Source organism: Stigmatopora argus, chromosome 19, assembly GCF_051989625.1.
Source record: "Stigmatopora argus isolate UIUO_Sarg chromosome 19, RoL_Sarg_1.0, whole genome shotgun sequence".
Taxonomy (NCBI): domain Eukaryota; kingdom Metazoa; phylum Chordata; class Actinopteri; order Syngnathiformes; family Syngnathidae; genus Stigmatopora; species Stigmatopora argus.
In genome coordinates this window covers 6199424-6220597 of record NC_135405.1, presented here as the reverse complement: position 1 = coordinate 6220597, position 21174 = coordinate 6199424, and the positions used below count along the sequence as shown (strand labels likewise).

Genomic DNA, 21174 nt, shown 5'->3' with positions numbered 1-21174 from the left:
TGGTTGATGGTGGTTACGGTAACACTGCAGAACAAATATCTTTGAATTGTTGTAGAAATTATGGCCCAAGTTGTTAAATGCTGTGTGAGCTTAAGTAAAATGGTGATGTGTGTGTGTGTTTCCCCCACAGAATCTTCCATTTTGTCCTATGATGGCAGTATGTATATGAAGGTGGTGATCCCAAATGTGGTGCACACTGAGGCGGAAGATGTCTCACTTCGGTTCATGTCCCAACGGGCATTCGGTCTACTAATGGCAGCAACCTCCCGCGAATCATCAGACACCCTGCGACTGGAGTTGGACAGCGGAAGGGTCAAACTGACGGTCAACTTAGGTATTGTATGCAGCAGCTCCGCCTACTCCTGTCTGGAGGCTCAAGTCCTCCGGCTTCTGGCGGAAAGCCTTTTTTGCCTGTGCATTTTCTACTGTCTTGCCTCTTTTGTGCAGACATAATATCAGACTAATCACATACTAAATCTCTTTTTGTAGTTGCATGTTTTTTTAATTCAACTTGCTTGGGCTGTATTTGTATTTGGGCCTTGATCGGGAGATTTTTTTTTAACGTTAGACTGTCTGCTGCTGACCATAACAGATCAGTCTTTTTTTTTGTTTTTTTAAATCATCTAGATCACATGTGTCAAAGTGGCGGCCCGGGAGCCAAATCTGGCCCGCCGCATCATTTTGTGTGGCCCGGGAAAGTAAATCATGAGTGCTGACTTTCTGTTTTAGGATCAAATTAAAATGAAGAGTATAGATGTATATTAAATTTCCTGATTTTCCCTCTTTTAAATCAATAATAGTATTTTTTTTATTCATTTTTTTCTGTTTTTAGTTCAAAAATCATTTTGTAAAATCTAAAAATATATAAAATAAACATTGTTTTAGATCTATAAAAAAACGGAATATTCAGGGCTTTTAATCCAGTTCTTTTAATCCATTTATATAAAAAAATCGAAATACAGACGCTCCCCTACTTACGAACATTCAACTTACGAACAACGGTACATACGAACATGTCTGCAAATTGCGTTTAAGTCCAACAATGTTCGCAAGTCCAATTTTGTATTTCGCGTCTTTTTCGGAGTAGTACTTCTTTCCGCCGCTAATACCGACGCCTGGCGCTGTGAGAGCTCAGCTCACCCAGCATCTACCTTCCGCATTGCAACGAAGAAGAAGTGCGTGAATGTATCTCCAGTGTGCAAAGAACCTTTTTCATTTGTATCATTAAATATCTCATGCATCCAATATTGAATATGGTTGGTAAAAAGCTAAAGGCTTCTATTGAGGGAGTTGCAAGCAAGAGGCAAGCCATTTCATTTGAAACGAGTGGCAATAATAACGAAGCTTGATGCGCGTCAGAAAGTGGTGAGCGTTGCACATTCAGTACCATTTATAAACAGTAAGATCGAGCAGCAGGACCCAAATATTGAACGTTGCACAAAGTTTGCAAATCAATTGAATGATGCCATACAGTGCTACTGCATCATTTATGATGAAAAAAAGAAGAAAACTGTGCAATCGTCATTAGGTCGCTTCTTTTGGCCAGTTTCTAATACATAAATCTCTCTCTCTCTCTACAGTACTGTACATATTCTCTCCATTTTATTAAATGGTTTTTTTTTCAGTACAAACCAATGCGTGTTACTTATACAAGCCTTAAACATACAAATGCACTTATGTAAACCTTCAATATACTTATATAGGCCTTAAACATAAATTATAATACAAAATATAGCACTAAATCAACTTACAAACAAATTTAACTTATGAACAATCGCTCGGAACCAATTGCGTTCGTAAGTTGAGGAGTGTCTGTATATCTAAAATGGTCTGGCCCACGTGAAATCAAGTTGACGTTAAAGCGGCCCGAAAACCAACCCAAGTCTGACACCCTTGATCTAGATGATAATTTGAATTATGAGAGAATTATCACATATTCCTACATTAGTATTGTTTTATCACTGGAAAAAAAATAGTGCTTCAACATTCTTGGTGTGTGGGGTGGGTCCGTTACTTTTTTCCTTAGTTTTTTGTTTGGTTCTTTTTTTCCTTTGAATCCTCATCACAACAGATTCATCCATTAATAGCTTTCTTGGTTTAGTTAGCATTTCCCATGCCTTGCTCAAAGATGGCACTCACCCCTTCAAAGGCCTGAGCCTGCGGCCCGCCTGACAAACAGCTCGATGCCACAGCAACCAACGCACCCAAACGTGGCATGTGCAACGCATGAATCAGAATCCCCTAACACGATAATAACTTTGGTGAACCATGCTATATGCCAAAATTATGACAAAATTTGAATTAAAATTGAAATGACAACAACAACCATATTACAAGAACCCCAAAAACCGGGTCATCTGAACGGTCTAAACAGGCCTAAAGTGGGGTGTTGGTGCTACGTGGCTCAAGGATGTTTGTGTCCACTTTTCTGTTGCGGTTGACGGCACATGATCAGCCTTGGTCACATGACTTTCAAGTTTAACACTATGCTATAACAACGTTACATAAGACAATTGGTGTAAAACGTATTTTTGTTACGTCATTACGACCATATTTGGCCTGCATTGATAGACAGTGTAACCCAATTAAAAAGTTGATCTTTATAGATTCAAATTTAACCACGCCTGAAAACCTTGATTTTGAAATTGAACCACAGATGGCACAAAAATTGACATTTTTAGGATTATTATTAGTCTATATTGTTTTATGATTTATGTTTGACTTTGCAAGTGGTATTTTTTTTTAGCAAATTGCTAAAAGGAGGCTAAAATGGCCACTGGCATCATGTGACCGTCCCCAGAAGGTGGCCTTTTATTGCATTTGGATGTCTGCAGCTGTAACTTTGAAGGATGCAAATTCATCTGTCACTTATTCTCCCCTCCCCATCTAGACTGTGTCAGGATAAACTGTAACACCAGTAAGTCAACATTCTTCTTCTGGATCGTTCCTTCGATAAATGTTTGATTAGAAGAGGCTGTGTGCCAATTGCAAAAGGGATGAGATGTGTGCATGCGGGGGACTGATAAGAGGATTTCACAGATAAGAGGGGGAGAGGAATAGCCAGAGATCAAAGTGATGCAAAACTGACTTTAATGTTCTCCCTATATTTGAAGTGGCCCCATTTAGGAATTAATGCAGCAAACTAGTTCTTAATAGTTCCTTGTATACTTTGTATATTAACTCTAGCTTTTGTTTTGACTAAAAGTTGCCTTGGGAATGAGATAAGGATTTTTTAACGGTTACCAGTGCTCCATCTGCCTTCCTTACTGGGTTACTCTTTAGTTATTTGTGTGATGGTAATCTCTGTATTGTAATTTGAACATAGGTGAAACATTTGGGAATGGGGCGATGCAAGTAAAGTAAATCATTGACTATAACAAGCTAATTGGATATAAAGGGAATGGGGACCATGTATCTAATGTTGTTTTAACTGTGGAGCTTGGAATGAGTAACAGCAAATGCGTTGTTGCATTTAATTTGAAAATAGCTTCATAGTTTTTCTGTATTGTGACAGTCCCTAAATAATTCGAATAATGATGTTTCACTAAAAAAGTTAGTTTTTCTTTATTTTTTGTAACCCTTTCTAACTCACTGACTAACTAATGGTCCTCTTCAGGCAAGGGTCCTGAGGTTCTTTATGCTGGTCAAAAGCTCAACGACAATGAATGGCACTCTGTGCGGGTGGTCCGCCGCGGCAAAATCATCAAACTCATTGTGGGTGACGACATTTCTGAAGGTATTTTGTTGACATTATTCTTGACATACTTGACTGTTTACTTTAAAAAAAAAAAGTGTTGTTTATGTCAGACATTTTCCTTAGTATGGCTACTATACATACTAACATATACAATCGTCTAATGTCCTTTCAGGTGAGATGGCAGGCGATCACACTCGTCTGGAGTTCAACAATGTGGAGACGGGCATCTTGACTGAGAGGCGCTTTGTGTCCTCAGCACCTTCTTCATTTATAGGCCACCTGCAGGTATAAAGTCCAATTATTCAAATCTGTACACAAACATCAAGATAAAGTTGATTTTGTGCAGACTGAGGTACAACAAATGGTACAAATTTCCTTTATAACCCCCTCAGGGTCTCAAGTTCAACGGGATGCAGTACATCGATATGTGCAAAAATGGCGACATTGACTTCTGTGAACTTAATGCCCGTTTTGGGATGCGCTTCATCATTGCTGACCCTGTGACCTTCAAGACCAAGGGCAGCTACCTAGGATTGGCCACCCTGCAGGCCTACACTACAATGCACCTGTTCTTTCAATTCAAAACAACCTCCCCCGATGGCTTCATCCTCTTTAACAGTGGTGACGGGAGTGATTTTATTGCAGTGGAACTGGTCAAAGGGTGAGAGAGAGAGATCTTTACATAGAAGTGGTTGATCTGTTGACCTCCTCATGGTTCTCACCCGTGTTTTTCCAATCCCATCAATTTGGTTTGGTGGACGGCTCATAAATCCTACGCTTCTTGTGCCGCAGGTTCATCCACTATGTGTTTGATCTTGGGAATGGCCCAAGTTTGTTGAAAGGGAACAGTGACAACCAGCTGAATGATAACCAGTGGCATAATGTGGTGATCACACGAGATGCTTCCAACACTCACACACTAAAAGTTGACACCAAGTCAGTCACCCAGAATGTCAACGGAGCCAAAAACCTTGATTTAAAAGGTATTATCTACATTTTCACACAGTTTACAGTGATGGAATATATAACAGTACTGGTTCAATGCACTTTCCAGATAAAATTAAATAAATCTATCGTGCTCGGTTAACCGTATATGGCCAAACGTATCATATTTGGTAGTTTGATTTCCCTTATAAAAACTAAAATGTTATTTTAAAAATTGTATTGTCTTTTTGTTCTTTGTTCTGATTGGCTGATAACCACTCGACAGCATAACCCACCTTTCAAGGTCACGAGACAATTCAACATTAGCCTTAATGAGAAATTTTGAGACAAATTGAAGCATTGCTGATCTAAAAAATATATATATAACAAAATGAATGCTAATATTGAGCAGAATTGAAGGGTAAATTGAGTCAAGTCAATGAAATGGGAATCTCTCACTGTCTCTTGGTAATCTTACATCACTTTGGCGAAATAAAACAGTATGCTTACCCAGGTTTATTTAGTCTTTAAACTGTACCTAAATGAGCTCCTTACCATCGGATGTATTGTTTTGTAATTAAAGTGAGTTTTAAAAGGTGATGCTGAACGTACATAAGTACTTCTCTCGAAGAAAAAGCCGCAGTGACTTAACTTAACACTTTACTAACGATATTTATGATGCTTATGTACTTTCAGGTGATCTCTTTGTAGGAGGTCTGGGACCGAACATGTATCAGAACCTCCCTAAGCTGGTGGTTTCTCGTGAAGGCTTTCAGGGCTGTTTGGCCTCAGTTGACCTCAATGGCCGCCTGCCAGACCTCATTAACGATGCCCTTTTCCGCAGTGGACAGATTGAGCGGGGCTGTGAAGGTACAAATTACCCGTAGTCTTTTATAAAATTATCTGCCTACTAAGTCTCTATTGTAAGCCTTTAAGGTGTTTTTTTTAATGCTACTCAGGCCTCGCGGCCTCAATTTTTACTCATTTTTGTATAATATTTCTCTTTGTATATTTTCAGTTTCCCTTGTTTGCTAAAAGTTATCATTGACTAAAATCCCACGTCTACAACAAATTAATGATAAAAATAATTTGAAAAAATATCAAGTCTCGCCCCTCTTGATTTTTAATTGTTTTTTGTGGGTAGCTCTGTAACATTAGAATTAATTGTAAGAATTTAATGATAACACCAAAATGCTTGAAACACATGGTGTTTGACCTGAATGCCTCTAGAGGGCGTCATAATAACAATCTATGACAAAGTCGAATGCTTAGTCATTTATACAGTACCACATCTTGTACAAATTTAATTATATACTGTACAAAGGCTTTCAAAAATCTTCAACTACACTAAGAAATGCTTCTCCTTTGCTAACACCTTACCCTTGTTTTTCAATGTTATTTTTTTCTTTCTCTCTGTTCTTTATTTTTATTTATCTTTTCTTTTCTTTAAAAAAAAAAAACTTACTTTTCCTGCTCTAACAAAGTTGGTTTCACCAAAGCTGACCTGCAAGGTAGAGGCCTAAACTTTGCCTCATCGAGGCTTGCTTGCCTGAAAGTCTGCAGTGTGCAATGCATCATGGGTGACACCATGGCAACCGCATCCCTCAGTGCTCCAGGGGTGACTTGGTTGGTCTCTGGGAAATAAATAAATAGAAAATACGTTTAAAAATAAGGTGGCGAGAGCGATTAATACTGAATACTAGTTAATAAATACATACTCTCGCCAGTATGTGTGTTTCAGAGAGCCAACTGGTTTATAATTCCAATACAATGACACCTCTTTGAGAGCACCTCTTTGAGAGTTGTGTAAATGCTCAGGGGTTGCCTACAATACATTCCACTGTACTGCACTTTTTATGGCAAACTTGCCGGTTTCACCGTTCAATGTGTTCTCTAAACATGATTACATGTATTTCTTGTATGTCCTCCATCACTTAATGATTTTTTTCAGTTTATTTTCTTCCTATATCTGGTTTGAGTTTGATAATTCTGGTTGTATTAGAATTATTCCTGTCTGTTCAAGGTTATTTGCATTGCCATTCTGTATGTGTATTCAAAAGTAAGAGATACGTGTGTATGATTTTTGAGTACTAGACTCAAAACACATTCAGATTGACTTTGAATACCTTTTCTGGTGATAGTGCATACAAGCTATGCACTGTTGTTTTATTTCTTTCATGCGTTTTAATTATTTCTTTCTTATTCTCATAAAATCTGAAGTCATGTTTAAATGTCTATTCTCAAAGTAAATGTCTTTGAGAAAATGGAAATGGAAAGAAGGCCTGCTTTCACAAGAATTAATAGATTATTTAAAACTGAGAAAATAAAAACTGCTTTAGAAACCACTTCTCATTCAGTCACTATTCAAATTGCAATATAATTGACCTAATCAAAATTCAAAATAATGAGATGCCAGCCACTTAGTGCTTTTTGTATTATGCCATATCCTCCACATATTTAGTAATACAGTTCATCTTAATGTTGCAATTAAAAATTTTAATGACCTATTTAATTCTTGTGAAAACATGATGGCTTGGAACACATCACTGTCCTTTTTTAAAGAATATCTTTTAAATAGTGAATGTTTTCTTGCACTTTTGTCTTGCTTGTTCACACAAGGAATGCACCATTAGAAGTTTTACTTGGATAAAACTTAAGGAAGCACTTCCTGTTGGAATGAAGAAAGTTGCATGCATGTAGATAACTAAAGATAACAAAGAAAATATCTTGAGATTTTGGCAGTATCACCACAAGAACCACGAACATATTCCACAATTAGTACAATTTAACGACTCAACCAAACATTTAGGCATCCTTTCCTTAGCTTATATCATGACTCTGAAGTACGGAATAATATTATTATGGTTTTTGCTTCATTTTTCCCCAGTTCTCATGTGGTGACACTTTCCAATATTGTATACAAGAATTTCTAGAGTGCCTCTCTTTTGCATGGATGTTGTTTTGTAATCATGAGCAGCACTTAAAGTAGTCTGATTGTGTTTTGCTGTCTTTATTTCTTGCCCTCTTGCAGGCCCGAGCACCACCTGCCAGGAGGACTCCTGTGCCAACATGGGTGTGTGCATCCAACAGTGGGAGAACTTTACCTGTGATTGCTCGATGACATCTTATTCGGGGACTCATTGCAATGACCGTGAGTAATGGAATCCTATTTTTTTTTTGCTCACATGGCTGCTGTGGAATCAATATCTGCTCTGTGGATCATACGTGGTTAAACCCTTGCATTTGAGCTCTGTTGTCTGCTTGGAAATCAAGAGTTTGAAATTCCTCTAGCTGTCTATACATAGAAAAATGTAGCGCTATGGCTTTAAATGCTTCATCGGAGACTGAAAATGATTTTTTTTGCAATGTGCTGGGAGCAATGGGTTGAAATGTTTTGCCTAACAACACAGCATTATGTTCAAGAAGCAGTTAGATTCAAACTCCCTATCCTTCGATTGAAGGACAACCCATTCAAACACCTACGCCATCATCGCAAAAAATAACTCAAAAGTAAACACTTTATAATAGTCTGCTTGGTTATGGAATGTATTTTTGCGCTTCCTTTTCACTTCTTACTTGCAATGACCTTATGCTGTAAAATTTGAGGGCATGTGATACACTGATGGCGTGTGTGCATTTTGAAGTGTGGCCACTAGAGGGTAGTAAACACACATCCTCGAACGCACACTCAGCGCTGGGTGGAAATGAGATACAATCCCTGAAGCATGAAATCAGATTTCCTACTTCTTTCCTCAAGTGTTTCTCCTTTTTGGCTCTGCCCGTCCCAAGTGTATACACTTTCTGACTATATTTCTTGGTGACTATCCCCAAAAGCTGATCATATCAAAAAGAGGAGAGTATTTGTAGGCTTCCGCTGTTGCTGCAAAGAAATGACTATGTCGAAAGGCATTTTTTTTCCTCACGTGTTTACTATCTGACTTTTTATTCAGTGAGCACATTGCTTTAAGAGGGTTTCTAATTAGCAGTGTCGTGGTGTAGCTTGACTCTTTTTTTCTCAGTTTCCTCCCCCTTCCCTAATAGCTGGCAGCAAATGGCAATAATTGTCTGCTTCCCTGACTCCATCCATCTTATGAACTTTTTTTCTTCCTTTTTTGCCAGTAGAGTCCACCTTAATAGAAGGCGAGAGTGCCCGAGGTGACTGAAAAAGTGCTGGGTAAATCTCAATATATCACTTTTTTTAGTGTTATCATCCTTCTTGACTCACCGGGTTTGTGACGGTGCGCTCTGTCATTGCACACTTATCACTGTTTCGTTTCATTTTGGCTTTCAAAGATATATTTCCCAGAAATCGCCAGGTTCCACGACTACTTTAGAATTTCATTTCATCTTAAAGGAACAGCGGGGAAAAGAAGAGCAGCTCTCTGCTTTTTTCTTCCTTTCCACATCAAGCCCAATTACTCAGCTTACGTAACTAAATAATCATTGCAAAGGTCATAGCATTGTTTCCCAGTCAAGGATGCGGTAAACAAAGTGGATGACAGGACACAGATCCTGTAAACTGATGGTGACATCAGTGATTCAGTTAGCACTCATGTTATCATCATGAGCCACTGTTGTAATCCATTCATTTTCTGACCTGCTTATCCTAACAAAAGGTCGCGGGGGGTGCTGGAGCCTATCCCAGCTCACTATGCACACCAGGTGTGGGACTCCCTGAGTTGAATTATGTCGCTATTCACTGCGTGGAAACAACGATGAGTACCAGCTATTCGTGTCAATTTAACTCCCACAACAAAATGGAAAATACATATTGTGCACTACCAGTCAAACTTATGGACTTAATAGAAGAGCATGGTAGCTATAATACAAGTCCTTACATCTATACCAAATGTTTGGTTTTGGAAACCTGTAGGAATCTAATTAAAAAATGTATCTAACTAATCGAAAAATAATCTGGAGAAAGAAATGAAAACCCCATAGATTCTCTCGATATTTAAAAAAGTATTTGTAGAAGTGTGAAAACGATTGTTTTCCATTTGAGTATGGGCGCTCAGTTTTTAGAGGTGGTTGGAGGTGTCACATGACTTGTGTTTCTCAACTGAATGGCTCACCTCACAGTCCCTTAATCAGGAAACTGAATTTATTTCTACCTTTAAATAGTCAATAGCCAATTTTATGTGTGTATAAAACAAGAAAGGATCTTCTCCTATTCTATTTCTCACATACCTTATGTAAATGCCTGGCAAGGGCTGAACCTTTTAAGTTGCATTGACAATAAAGCAAGGGGGGCTTTTTCATGGTGTCTTCAGTGAGCAAAACCACACTAGGTTCTTGAATCACTCTCAACATGGGTTTTTGCTGGTTTCAGTGTGCTAGGTTCTGTAATCACTCTCACAAAGATGATCATTTTAAATGGTGTTGCCTAGTTTTTTGGAATTTGACTGCAACAGGGAAATTATTAAGTCTAGTTTTTATAATTTTTGAAAGCTGTCCAGTCAAGCCAATTCTACCGAGGTAGTTCTTGTACTTCAATTCTATGTCACTACCCCCGTCTGTAGTGGCTTCTAACTGGGGGTCACTGCTGCATCCATTAGTTGCCTGCTGGTGATACAAAACTCTGACAACTAGCACACATACTGTATTTTTGAGCATATTTACCTCATTTCAGGCACTGGTGTCCTTCTGCATTCATTAGAATACCACTTCAACATTTTAAGTCATTAAATACTGTTGCTCTAGGTCAGCTGCTTCTATCTGTGCCAAGAAATGGCTGAAGGTCAGAAAGAAGTGAGCATTTACTGTTGCTGCTTCAAAATGGTAAAAGCACAGAGGAAATTAACCCATTTCTCTGTATTCATCTTAAAAGTGATGTGCTGTCCTGAAAAGTTAGGCTAGTTAGTATTGAGTCGGTACACGGTCGATTGGTCGCCGGTCTTTTGGTCGCTGGTCTTTTGGTCGCATGGAAGGTAAGTGATAATTACCATTTAAATCGTTGCTCAAATTCCCTAAATACAAACTGCGAATTACTATTTAGTCATACTTAATGCCCTATTAATTATTAGGCTAAAGAAAAGCTCCAAGTTTCCCGGACTTTTATTGTTTTTTGTTGGAGAACTTGTTAAGACCCTGACTGACGTAGCTTCTTAAAGGGACAACGCATGTCCATACAGAATCTTATACACTCACACGTCGGCTCAGTGAAACTGCTCATGGCCATTGTTAGCTTTTATTGATGCGTAGACCGTGTTGTTTTACCTTGTTTTGTCGCCGGTCTTTGGTTGTCGGTCTTTTGGTCGTCGGTCTTTTGGTCGCCGGTCTTTTGATCGCCCGTTGTCGCAGTCGGGGCGACCAAAAGACCGCGACCAAAAGACCGCGACCCAAAGGCCGGCGACCAAAAGACTGGCGACCAAAAGACCGGCGACCAATCGACCGCACACGATTGAGTCTTCGTTTTAATATTAGACATCAGATTTGTCTCTCCCATAATGCAATCCCAAATAAGTTTGGTATGTTGATTAAATGTTGACCCTTTCATACAACTTGTAGTTTGTCGATGTTTGACCATGACACAACATACGATAAAACCGGGCTTGTGCAAACAGTGCAATTCATTTCTGATTTCCAGCTTTTTGAGCGAGCAAGAGAAATATTGTAAAGTGGTGGCAAAGGAGAGAGGGGGGAATGATTGAGCTGCGGACATTACAGACCGTTACGATGAGGGGCGTCCATCTGTTTTGGTGCCAGGCGCATAACCTTGAGACTGCTGGAGCATTCCCAGGAGCTGCGTTGCCTCTTACTGACTGAAAGCATGGCCACAGACACATCCATCAACACTTGTTCCGGGACACATTTCAGGAGAGCCAGCTACACATAGAAAGCATCCAATCAATACTTCAAATGCCTCACCAGAACGTGGGTTAAGGGCAGGAACCTGTGAGCCTCTGTTGGCCATATCTCCCCCCAAAAATTCAAAAATCACCTCAGTTTTACAAAACAAACCAGAACTAAAACAATGTAAACCTTGTAGAATTACTTATCAACATCATATCGGTAGACATAGTTCTAAATTTAAAACTGCACCAATAGTTAGGTGTTTTCAACTTATTTTTGTTTTGTTTTTAAATTTTAATACAGCATCTTCTAGCAGGTGAAATACTTCGCCGATCTGGTAACATGAACAATCAACCGACAGGTTCGCATCAATCCATCCTCTCTTTCTGCCTCTGAGGTTGATATACTTGCAGTGGACTGGATGCTTTCTGAAGGCCTCACAAATAGAAGTAATTTGTCAGTGGCGGACAGGATTCACACTTTGCACTCAATTTCATCAGCAAGTACAAAAAAGAACCTTTCCCCTTTTACCAGCACCAAAAAAAAGAAAGGTGAGTTGAAGTCTTTCAATTCCAACGGCTCTTTGCCAAATAACAAAACTTATAATACATGTCTGCACAACAACTATACATTATGTATAAGCATCTAAAAAACTGAGTCTATCCCAGAAAATATACCATCTAAATTCGAAAAGTGGTGCGTTGATGAACATTTCTATTAGGTTAATTAAATAATATTTGGGCTCTCAAAATTAATATTCATTTTCTATGCCGTTCATCCTCACAAGGGTGTCTGCTCAACAACTATAAATTATTATGTATAAACATCTAAAAAAACTGAGTCCATCCCAGAAAATATTCCATCTAAATTCGAAAACTGGTGCGTTAATGATCATTTCTATTAGGAGGTTAATTGTGACGCTTTAAATAATATTGGGGCTCTCAAAATTAACATTCATTTTCTATGCCGTTCATCTTCACAAGGGTGTCTGCACAACATCTATCAATTATTATGTATAAACATCTTAAAAAACTGAATCTATCCCAGAAAATATACCATCTAAATTCGATAAGTGTTGCCCAAATGATCATTTCTATTAGGTTAATTGTGACGCCTTAAATAATATTGGGGCTCTCAAAATTAAGTTTCTATGCCGTTCATCTTCACAAGAGTGTCTGCACAACATCTATAAATTATTATGTATAAACATCTAAAAAAAAACTGAGTCTATCCCAGAAAATATTCCATCTAAATTTGAAAAGTGGTGCATTAATGATAATTTCTATTAGGAGGTTAAATGTGACGCCTTAAATAATATTGGGGCTCTCAAAATTGACATTCCTTTTCTATGCCGTTGATCCTCACAAGCTAATTTGCATTAGCACGACACACAATCCTTTCTGTGCAATAACTTCGAGGGTGTGCAATAGAAATGTGCAATATCTTAGATTGTGCAATATTTTAGAATTTACTTTACTCGGACGTCACTTTTTATATTTTTATATTACTTATTTATGTTTTACTTGGAAAACGCACTTTGTGGAGTAGCACCACCAATTTCGTTATATGCAGTTTTGTATGATGACAATAAAGGCTTTTGATTTTTTGATTGGCTATGGCCGTCAAGCAGGAGACACCCCGAACAAGGAGAGACAATTTAGAGTGATCAACCAGCCTACCATATATGTTTTGGGGATGTGGGAACAAACCGTAGTACCCAGGGAAAACCCACACAAGCCCGGGGAGAACATGCAAACGCCACACAAAAAGGTCCGAACCTGGCATTGAACCCTCAATCTCGGAACTGTGAAGCTGACACGCTAACCACACGCCCACCAGGCTGCTCAAAATGAACACGTTACCGCCAATTAATTTAATACGACTAAGGTTTTAAAGGCATTGATCGGGATTAACACATGGCCATTAATTGGCCTGCCCAGTAATTTGGGAATTCCAGTCACGGCGCAGGACAGATAGCCACTATGAATGACCGATACTAAAAGAGAGAAGATGTTGGTGCTGACAAGCACTCGCACCGCCACCTGTTCCTTGCTTCAAGAGCAGAGCACATTACATATGATCAAAGCTTGTGACGCTAGTTAGTCATTAAGCACTAGTAGCCTGCAGCTTTTGAATGAATCAGTGATTGATTTGGGAGATGGCTGTGCAGAGTTTATTCAAGTAATCAAAGAGCTCATCTTGCGCCTTGGATTGAACTTTTGCTTTACCTCTAAGGGATTTTTTTTTTCAGCAGGTAACACTATCGTCTTCTCTTTTCACCAACAGTACGTTAAATGACTTGTTAAGTGTGAGATATTAGAACCGTCCTAAATATTGTCTTTTTCTATGTTCTCAAATTTGAGGTCAGATCTAGGAAGCTAGTTCATTATTTTTGTCCCAAGTCTAGTATATGCTGCTGATTTTTTTTGTTGATTGTTGTGTTAAAGTGAGTATTATCACATGCCAAAGAAAATGAACTCTTCATTGAAGCCTGCCACTTACCTTTTGCCTTGTGCATTTGAGTAAGTGTAAAATATTAGAAGTTTAGTATAATTTTTTACATGTTTACACTATATTGAAAATTTTCTACTTTTCAGCTAATTGGCAAAAGCAATTTTAAACTTTTGAATTCTGGCAAGCCATTATATCATCCTCACTTTCTAACACTATTTTGTTCCTGGCAACTTTAATGAACCATGTAGCAGGTCTTGGATATTTAATGCATACAAAGTCCCAACAAGACAACCAGGGTAAGGTGATGTACAAGGGTAGTGCTGGACCCTTGATTGTACCTTTTGCAGCCAAGAACAAAAATATACGCTTTCTGTTCTTGGCCAAAAACTTCGCATTTTGAGCAAATCTACTGTGACAACACGTTGCATAATTTTCAGTGTCTTCTCCCAGAGTGTGTTTCCTGTGTTGGAAGCTGGGGGATAAAGAAAAAAAGGGAAAAAACACACAGACGCAGGGAATGACGTATGTACAAAAGTCCTACGTCTGAGTTAACACTAATATTACAGTTTTAAAGTGACGCTGACCAAATACGTAATCGCCGTCTCCTGCTAAGTATCATCTTCTCACTTTTAAGCCTTTTTTTCATAAGCCTTCTTGTGTAGTTCTTTCTGGGCCACTAGGTATACAGTCATTGTCAGTATTATGCGGCTTTGTTATGCAACACCATATATTTTGTACTCAAATTATACTCTTAAAGGAAGTAGAATACGAGCCTATAAGTATGTTGTGAATTTTGATGCACCATACTGTGCATCTTGTTTGTATGTGGGAGCTTTCCAATACGATATAATTACCATAAAGATGCAAATATCATTTTTTTCCGACGTTCGATGACTAAGTGACGTTAGCATTATCTAAACACAATAGGCAAAACATGACGTCTCTTTAAAGGTATTTTCTTTTCATTCTACGACAATCTAAAGACCGGGAATTAGATTCACATGCATGTGCTTATGATAGGTTTTGGTTTATTGTTAGTGTACTGTTCTATACTGTTGTTGTGTCAACTTACATATATGTAATGCGACACTTGTGGTATCTGTTTAGTGTTTGTATTTTTCTTTAGATTTTTATACAGGTACACTAGGTTTGGCAAGCTGGGATAGCTTTTAGCAGACCTATGGCCATAATGAGGATAATATGGATATAGACGTTAGATGAATATGGTACTTGGCCGTTTGGTCGCCGGACTTTTGGTCGCCGGGCGTTTGGTCGCCGGGCGTTTGGTTGCCCGGAAGGTACTGATAATTACCATTTAAAGTTGTTGCTCAAATTCCCTAAATACAAACTGTGAATTATTATTTAGTCATGCTTAATGCCCTATCAATTATTAGGCTAAAGAAAAGCTCAAAATTTCCCATACTTTTATTGTGTTTTGTTGGAGAACTTGTTAAGACCCTGACTGACGTCCCTTCCTAAGAGGACAACTCGTGTACATACAAACTCTTATACACTCACACGCCCGCTCAGTGAAACTGCTCAGGGCCATTGTTGGCTTTTATTGATGCGTAGACCGTGTTGTTTTACCTTGTTTTGTCGCCGGACTTTTGGTCGCCGGACTTTTGGTCGCTGGACTTTTGGTCGCCGGACTTTTGGTCGCCGGACTTTTGGTCGCCGGACTTTTGGTCGCCGGACTTTTGGTCGCCGGACGACTGGTCGCCGGACGACTGGTCGCCGGACGATTGGTCGCCCGTTGTTTGGGTCCGGGCGACCAAATGTCTGCGACCAAATGTCCGGCGACCAAACGGCCGGTCACGGATGAATATAGGTCAGAGTTTCTTATTGAAAGCTTCTGTTTTGGCTACAGAGAAGATCTTTCTGGTCTTGACTGCTCTGCATTTAGGAAATGTAATGTATCTTTTGTGCTTTACTAGGCCCCATTAGACCACAACTTTGGTTTGCTATCAGTTTGGTGTTATTTTCCCAGCGCCTTTACATGCCACCTGTATATTTTAGCCCTCAGTCCACACATTTACACCCGAGCACACACACACACCTGCAAAGTAGGGCACTGATGCCATTTAGAATAATATCCCATGTGACCAAGGCTGACATGGATTTGCTGGGTGACAAGGGACCCAATTACTGCAGAGGGCCGCTCTTCCACAAACCCTCCATTTCAAATTGTCCCCCATCTGTCAAAATAGGGAATAGTGATGTGTGTTTTATCCTGTACATGTGTGTGTATGTCGTTAAGCATGTAAGTATAGGAGTGTTATTTTGTATTCACTCATTTGTAGAACTCTAAACACTAGGGTCGGATGTATTACTGTAACTCTGAAAGTAATTCAAATGGACGGCTAGGGATGCCTGATATATGTTGGATCTAACATCTACGCTCATTGGAAACCAATGAAGTATTATTGGATAGAGGTGTACTCTCATAATTTATCAAGTCACAATATGTACTGTGCTTTTGTTATCAAATTAACAGCAAAATTCAAAACTAAGAATTCTCAGCTTTGTGAAGACCTTTTACATATTTTATGTCATATTATTTCACAGATTCACTTAATCTTTTACGTTCCATGCAACCCCCCTATTGTTGTGTGTACTGGAGCATCCAGGTGCATACGTTATAAAGAAAATATCCATCCCTGTTTTATTGCAGGCTATTTTCATATCTTGTTTACTTCTGCATACACTCACTCTTGTGCCCCACTTCTTGAAATGTATCCGCAGTAACATGAGCCCCACACTCGGCCAGTGTCGTTTGTTTTGCCTCCCCCCCTCTCCTCACTCTGGACCCTCATGAATCAAGCCTTCTTCTCACTAAAGTGTCCGCCGCAATAAGCGTGTCTTCCGTCGGGGGTGTAATGCTTCTGAAAGGGTTTGCGTGTATTTGAGAGGCAGGCTTAAGGGGAGCACGGGGATGTCATATGCCCACCGCGGTATGAGAGAAAATGGCGAAGCGTGCTAGGATATTATTTTCCCTGCAATTTCACCTGAGCCCCTATGAGCAGGAGCTCATTTTTCACTGAAAATATTACCCACTAGAAGTTGTGATGGGTATAATATTGAGGGTTGTTTGTTCAATTCTACCTATCGATGAGTTGACAATGACAGGGGTTATTTACATTTTAATTATTTCCTCCATAATGTGCTGAGTCAGTGAGGCTGGCCCTAGGCCCCTTTTGCCAGTCTATTTATTACTCACTCATGGTTTTGCATGTGTGCACACAAGACTTGTGTGTTGAGGCTTAACTGATTTTTTCAGAAGGCCCTCATCTTTGTGTGTTTTGTTTGAATCTGCTCCCAATCCCGTTTCTTCCTTTTTTCTCCTTCATGCAAAAAAGTACAATTCCAGTTTAATATACATTTATGCATTTATTTTTTCCTAACACTTATTCTCATAAAGGTTGCGGGGGTGCTGGAACGTGTCCAACTGGGGGAAGCAGGGCAGGCAGTGACGCTAATTAGTCGTTAGTCGTGAATTAGACAATCACAGGTAGAGAAGGCACTTCAAATATATTTGACACTTGACTCCATTGTGTTGTAAAATAGCCATCAAATAGTGAGCGAAGTGAAAACAGGAAGCCTAAGGCTAAATAGCCTAAAGGTGTGGGGTAGAAGGTATAATGAGACTCTCCAAATTCATTCCTAGGGGAAAAACAACATTTTGTTTTCCAATAAATTTGTGTTAGTGAAAGCCATTGAGTGAGATGGACTACTCTATAAATATAAATGAATACATATATAGCAAAGAGAAGGTCATGCATGCAACATATTATAGACCAGGTTGTAGGAAATGTAGTAGGAATATGTTTTTGAAGACTGGTAGACTTTTTTTCACATTGTAAAAATTAAGAACTTTAGCCTTTTTAGGTTCACAACAAAACATTCAAAAAATGAATGAACATATATATTTGGTTACCTTTTGATTCTAAAGCATTACATTCTCTCATTCTTCCCTCCTCCATATTGGATTGGATTGGATAACTTTATTCATCCCGTATTCGGGAAATTTCATTGTGACAGTAGCAAGAAAAGGCAAAGTTATAAGTTAGACAGTACAGTCGCAAAGGCCGCAGAACAACAAAGCAAAAGCAAAAACACAAAGTACAATTCAAATCAAAGTCAATGGGATCATTAAGAATCACCAAATCAAATTATTAAGACAGAAAAGCAGCAAAAACACAAAACGAGCAAGAGTGGACAGGGCTACCGCCACCGGCTGCCACTTGAACATCATGGTTTCGGTAGCAAAAACGGATAGACTCAAAAAGACGTAAAGTTGGACAAAAACTGGAGCCACACACAGGAAGTGTGCCACGAGATGGGGAACTTCTGCAGACTGTGACCGAGGTAGAGAATATGCAGAGTCACTCTTCCAAGCTTTTCCGCACAGTTCCTCAGTAGTCTGGAGCTGAAGACAACAGTAGCAGAGTAGGGGACCTCGACTCCGTTGCTGGTAAGCGCCGACAGCTCTTCCATCTTATCCCATGATGGAATGGTTGGTCAGAAGCGTTGCCTCTTCTCCCGGCACTTTTGTCCAGCTCCGAATCTCCGGCGGCACCGAGGTGTTGCTCCTTCTGCTGCGTATTGTAACAGCTAGTCCCATGTGCGTGACATGGCTGAATGGTTCCAAAAAAGAAGTAGCCTAAAGAAGCCAGGCAAACAGAACAAGGAAAGTTGTAAAACATTAAAGTATAAAGTACAAAGTAAAGTAAAAAGGAATGTATTAAGAAATATTATAATGTAATTAAAAAAAGAGTGTACAGAGCTACTGCCACTGGCTCCCGCGTGAACGGCGCCATCTTGGAAATGTCATTGAAAGTACACCTGTCACAATTGATTTTCATCACTTTATTAAAAGTATATTTTAATTGAATTCCTATTGCCGTCTATTTCGGATATTTCCTTTTAAATAACAGCGCTATTACTTCCCAAAACCTCATTATTAAGATGAGATTTGCATCTTGAAACACGAAAAATCCCTCTGTTTTCAAGTGTAATAATTCCTGCATGCATGCAACCGCCAGAATTTATGGAATGAGACTGATAGATAGACAGTGTTCATTCACTTGTATTATATAACACAACCATGTGACCAGCAGAACGCTGGAGTGGTGGAGCGTCCAATTTTAACATGAGTTGTTTAAGGGATGACAAGATAATTGTTTGACGACCTCAAGGTGAAATCCATCCATTATCATATCATTACCTCTTATAGCACATTATGCTGTCCTCATGGCAAAATTTCCTGGTTTAAATTGCAGTCTTCAAAGATGCAATATGAAAGTGGCTTGGGCTTCCTTAGGGCCAACCCCCCCAACATCCTCCCACCCTCATCACTACAATTCCTGTCATCCTACTATTTAGATACAGTATTTCATCACTTTTTGGTGAAACTTCTTTTATGTAATGTTCCTCATTAGTATGCATGTCTGATGTACCTTTGCAGGCACACCTTGACTTTTACAGTGTGCACTAATAATTCCGCGAAGGTCGCTGTCTAGCCTCGTCTGTATTCTTTTCACTCTCCTTATCTGAACATGACGCATGTTGTTTGCAATACCGTTTGTCAGGGGAGCGCTGATTTGTTTGTGGCAGGCTGGAAGTAGGATGAGGGGGATGCTCGCAATTATAACCTCTGCCTGTGTTCATTCAATAATATGACAAAAGACAAATGACTAGACCTGAACTGTTGGGATAACAACATCAGGACAGGCTATATTTCAGCCATTACATTGGAATTATATAAATCAAACACATAATAGCAAAGGCTTTTGTTTTATCTGATGTGATTTATATTCCACCGCTGTCACTTCATTCAAGTGTTTTTCATGAATTTGGGTCGCTGGATTTAACCTACTTGCACTAAAGGAAACGAAAAACAATTTCAGGATGGAACCAATTTGAACTGAAAAAAATCGTGATGACATAGGTCATTTTATTTCAGAATTTTTCTACATGGTGCTAATATATCTCCTGGATCTGTTTAGCCACTACACCACATCACCATCACCACTGAGCCAATTGACTGTAGTAGTGGGAAAAATGCAAATAACTTTTTATAAACCACAGTCTAATTTGAATCCTCAGCAAATATGATAGGGTCTTGCATTTCCAAAACTATGATAGGCAATAGGTTAGGTTAGAACTTTATTTCATCCCGTATTCGGAACATTTCTTGGTTGCAGTAGCAATACAGATACAAGACACACAAGACATTGTAGACCTAGGTAAAAAAACTGGAGCCACACACAGGAAGTCCACAAGGTGGGGACCTTGGAGACCGAGACTGAGGTTACCGCACAGTCCTTCAGTAGTCTGTAGGTTTTAAAGATCATATTGCTTGCCTAGATCCTCCTCAACTCTTCATCACGGACCCTTGTGTTCTTTGTATATTGTGTAACCTTGGTCATACAATGAAGTGGCACCAGACTAGCCCAATTGAGTAGTTCCAGTTATATTTGTTAGAGTCCATAATAATAGTATAGGAATTAATATGCATTAGCAGTCCACTACATGGCAGGGGAAGCTTAGTTCATTTTTTCTGTTACCCTGTGACTTAAATGTAATATTTCCTAGTAGTTATTATTGCAAAAGCAAGTTTAAAGTTTAATGTATTTAACTTTCCCAAGAAAGAAGTGATTAGTCTCATGTGGAGCTCATCAGAATAGCTGGTGTTACGGCCGGCTATAATATTATATTATGACAGAATTTCAGCGGACATAATTATCTGAATTATCCTCAAAATAAACCCATGCAAGTCTATATATTTCACTCTGCCGTGATGGTGCTGATTGCCTTCTTGCTTGATCTGGTCTACCTGCACGGAGTAGTGAATCCAATAATCAGAGGAATCTGTAATTATTCTTTTCATATTTGTGGATCTCTGAAGTTATATGCTATATGGGGGAAGTGGTCCATAAATGCAGATATTAAAGCATTCTGCACCACCATTAAAGTCATAGGTGTGCTGAACAGCTCATTTTGGCCAGAACCACAATCAAACTGCTCAGGCCAGCCACCCACCCTGGGGGGCCATAATTGACAACCCCCACCTGCTTCTGCACCACACCAGGAATCACTATCATTCTCGAACGATAACAATCAAAATCTTTCGTGATAACAACATCTTAGATCATCCATATGGAAATTATAAAGTAGTACCGCACCAAACTGTTTTTGCGAGCTTGTCGGGTTAATTTATGTAAATTGTTTGGCCATTGACATGGGTGATTGTGTGGGCAGCTGTGTATTCATTTTTTTCATAATTACTTTTTGCGGCCTAGCACTCT

The 21174-nt window shown here is 39.2% G+C and overlaps 1 protein-coding gene across 10 annotated transcripts in view; it reads left to right on the top strand.

Annotated features, from left to right (window-relative positions):
* Positions 1–21174, top strand: part of nrxn3b (neurexin 3b) — a 238891-nt gene that overhangs the window by 100909 nt on the left and 116808 nt on the right. For 7 of the 10 annotated variants that reach the window (XR_013296789.1, XM_077586991.1, XM_077586987.1 and 4 more), the window contains 9 exons: positions 131–334; positions 2891–2917; positions 3617–3736; positions 3870–3982; positions 4090–4358; positions 4490–4680; positions 5318–5491; positions 6106–6132; positions 7653–7772. Coding sequence is in view for 9 of the 10 variants with exons in the window: in XM_077586991.1 (XP_077443117.1) it covers positions 131–334; positions 2891–2917; positions 3617–3736; positions 3870–3982; positions 4090–4358; positions 4490–4680; positions 5318–5491; positions 6106–6132; positions 7653–7772 (1245 nt within the window). In the remaining variant the exon portion in view is untranslated. The remainder of the gene's footprint in view (positions 1–130; positions 335–2890; positions 2918–3616; positions 3737–3869; positions 3983–4089; positions 4359–4489; positions 4681–5317; positions 5492–6105; positions 6133–7652; positions 7773–21174) is intronic. The other 3 variants (XM_077586990.1, XM_077586985.1, XM_077586986.1) reach the window with 2 other exon arrangements.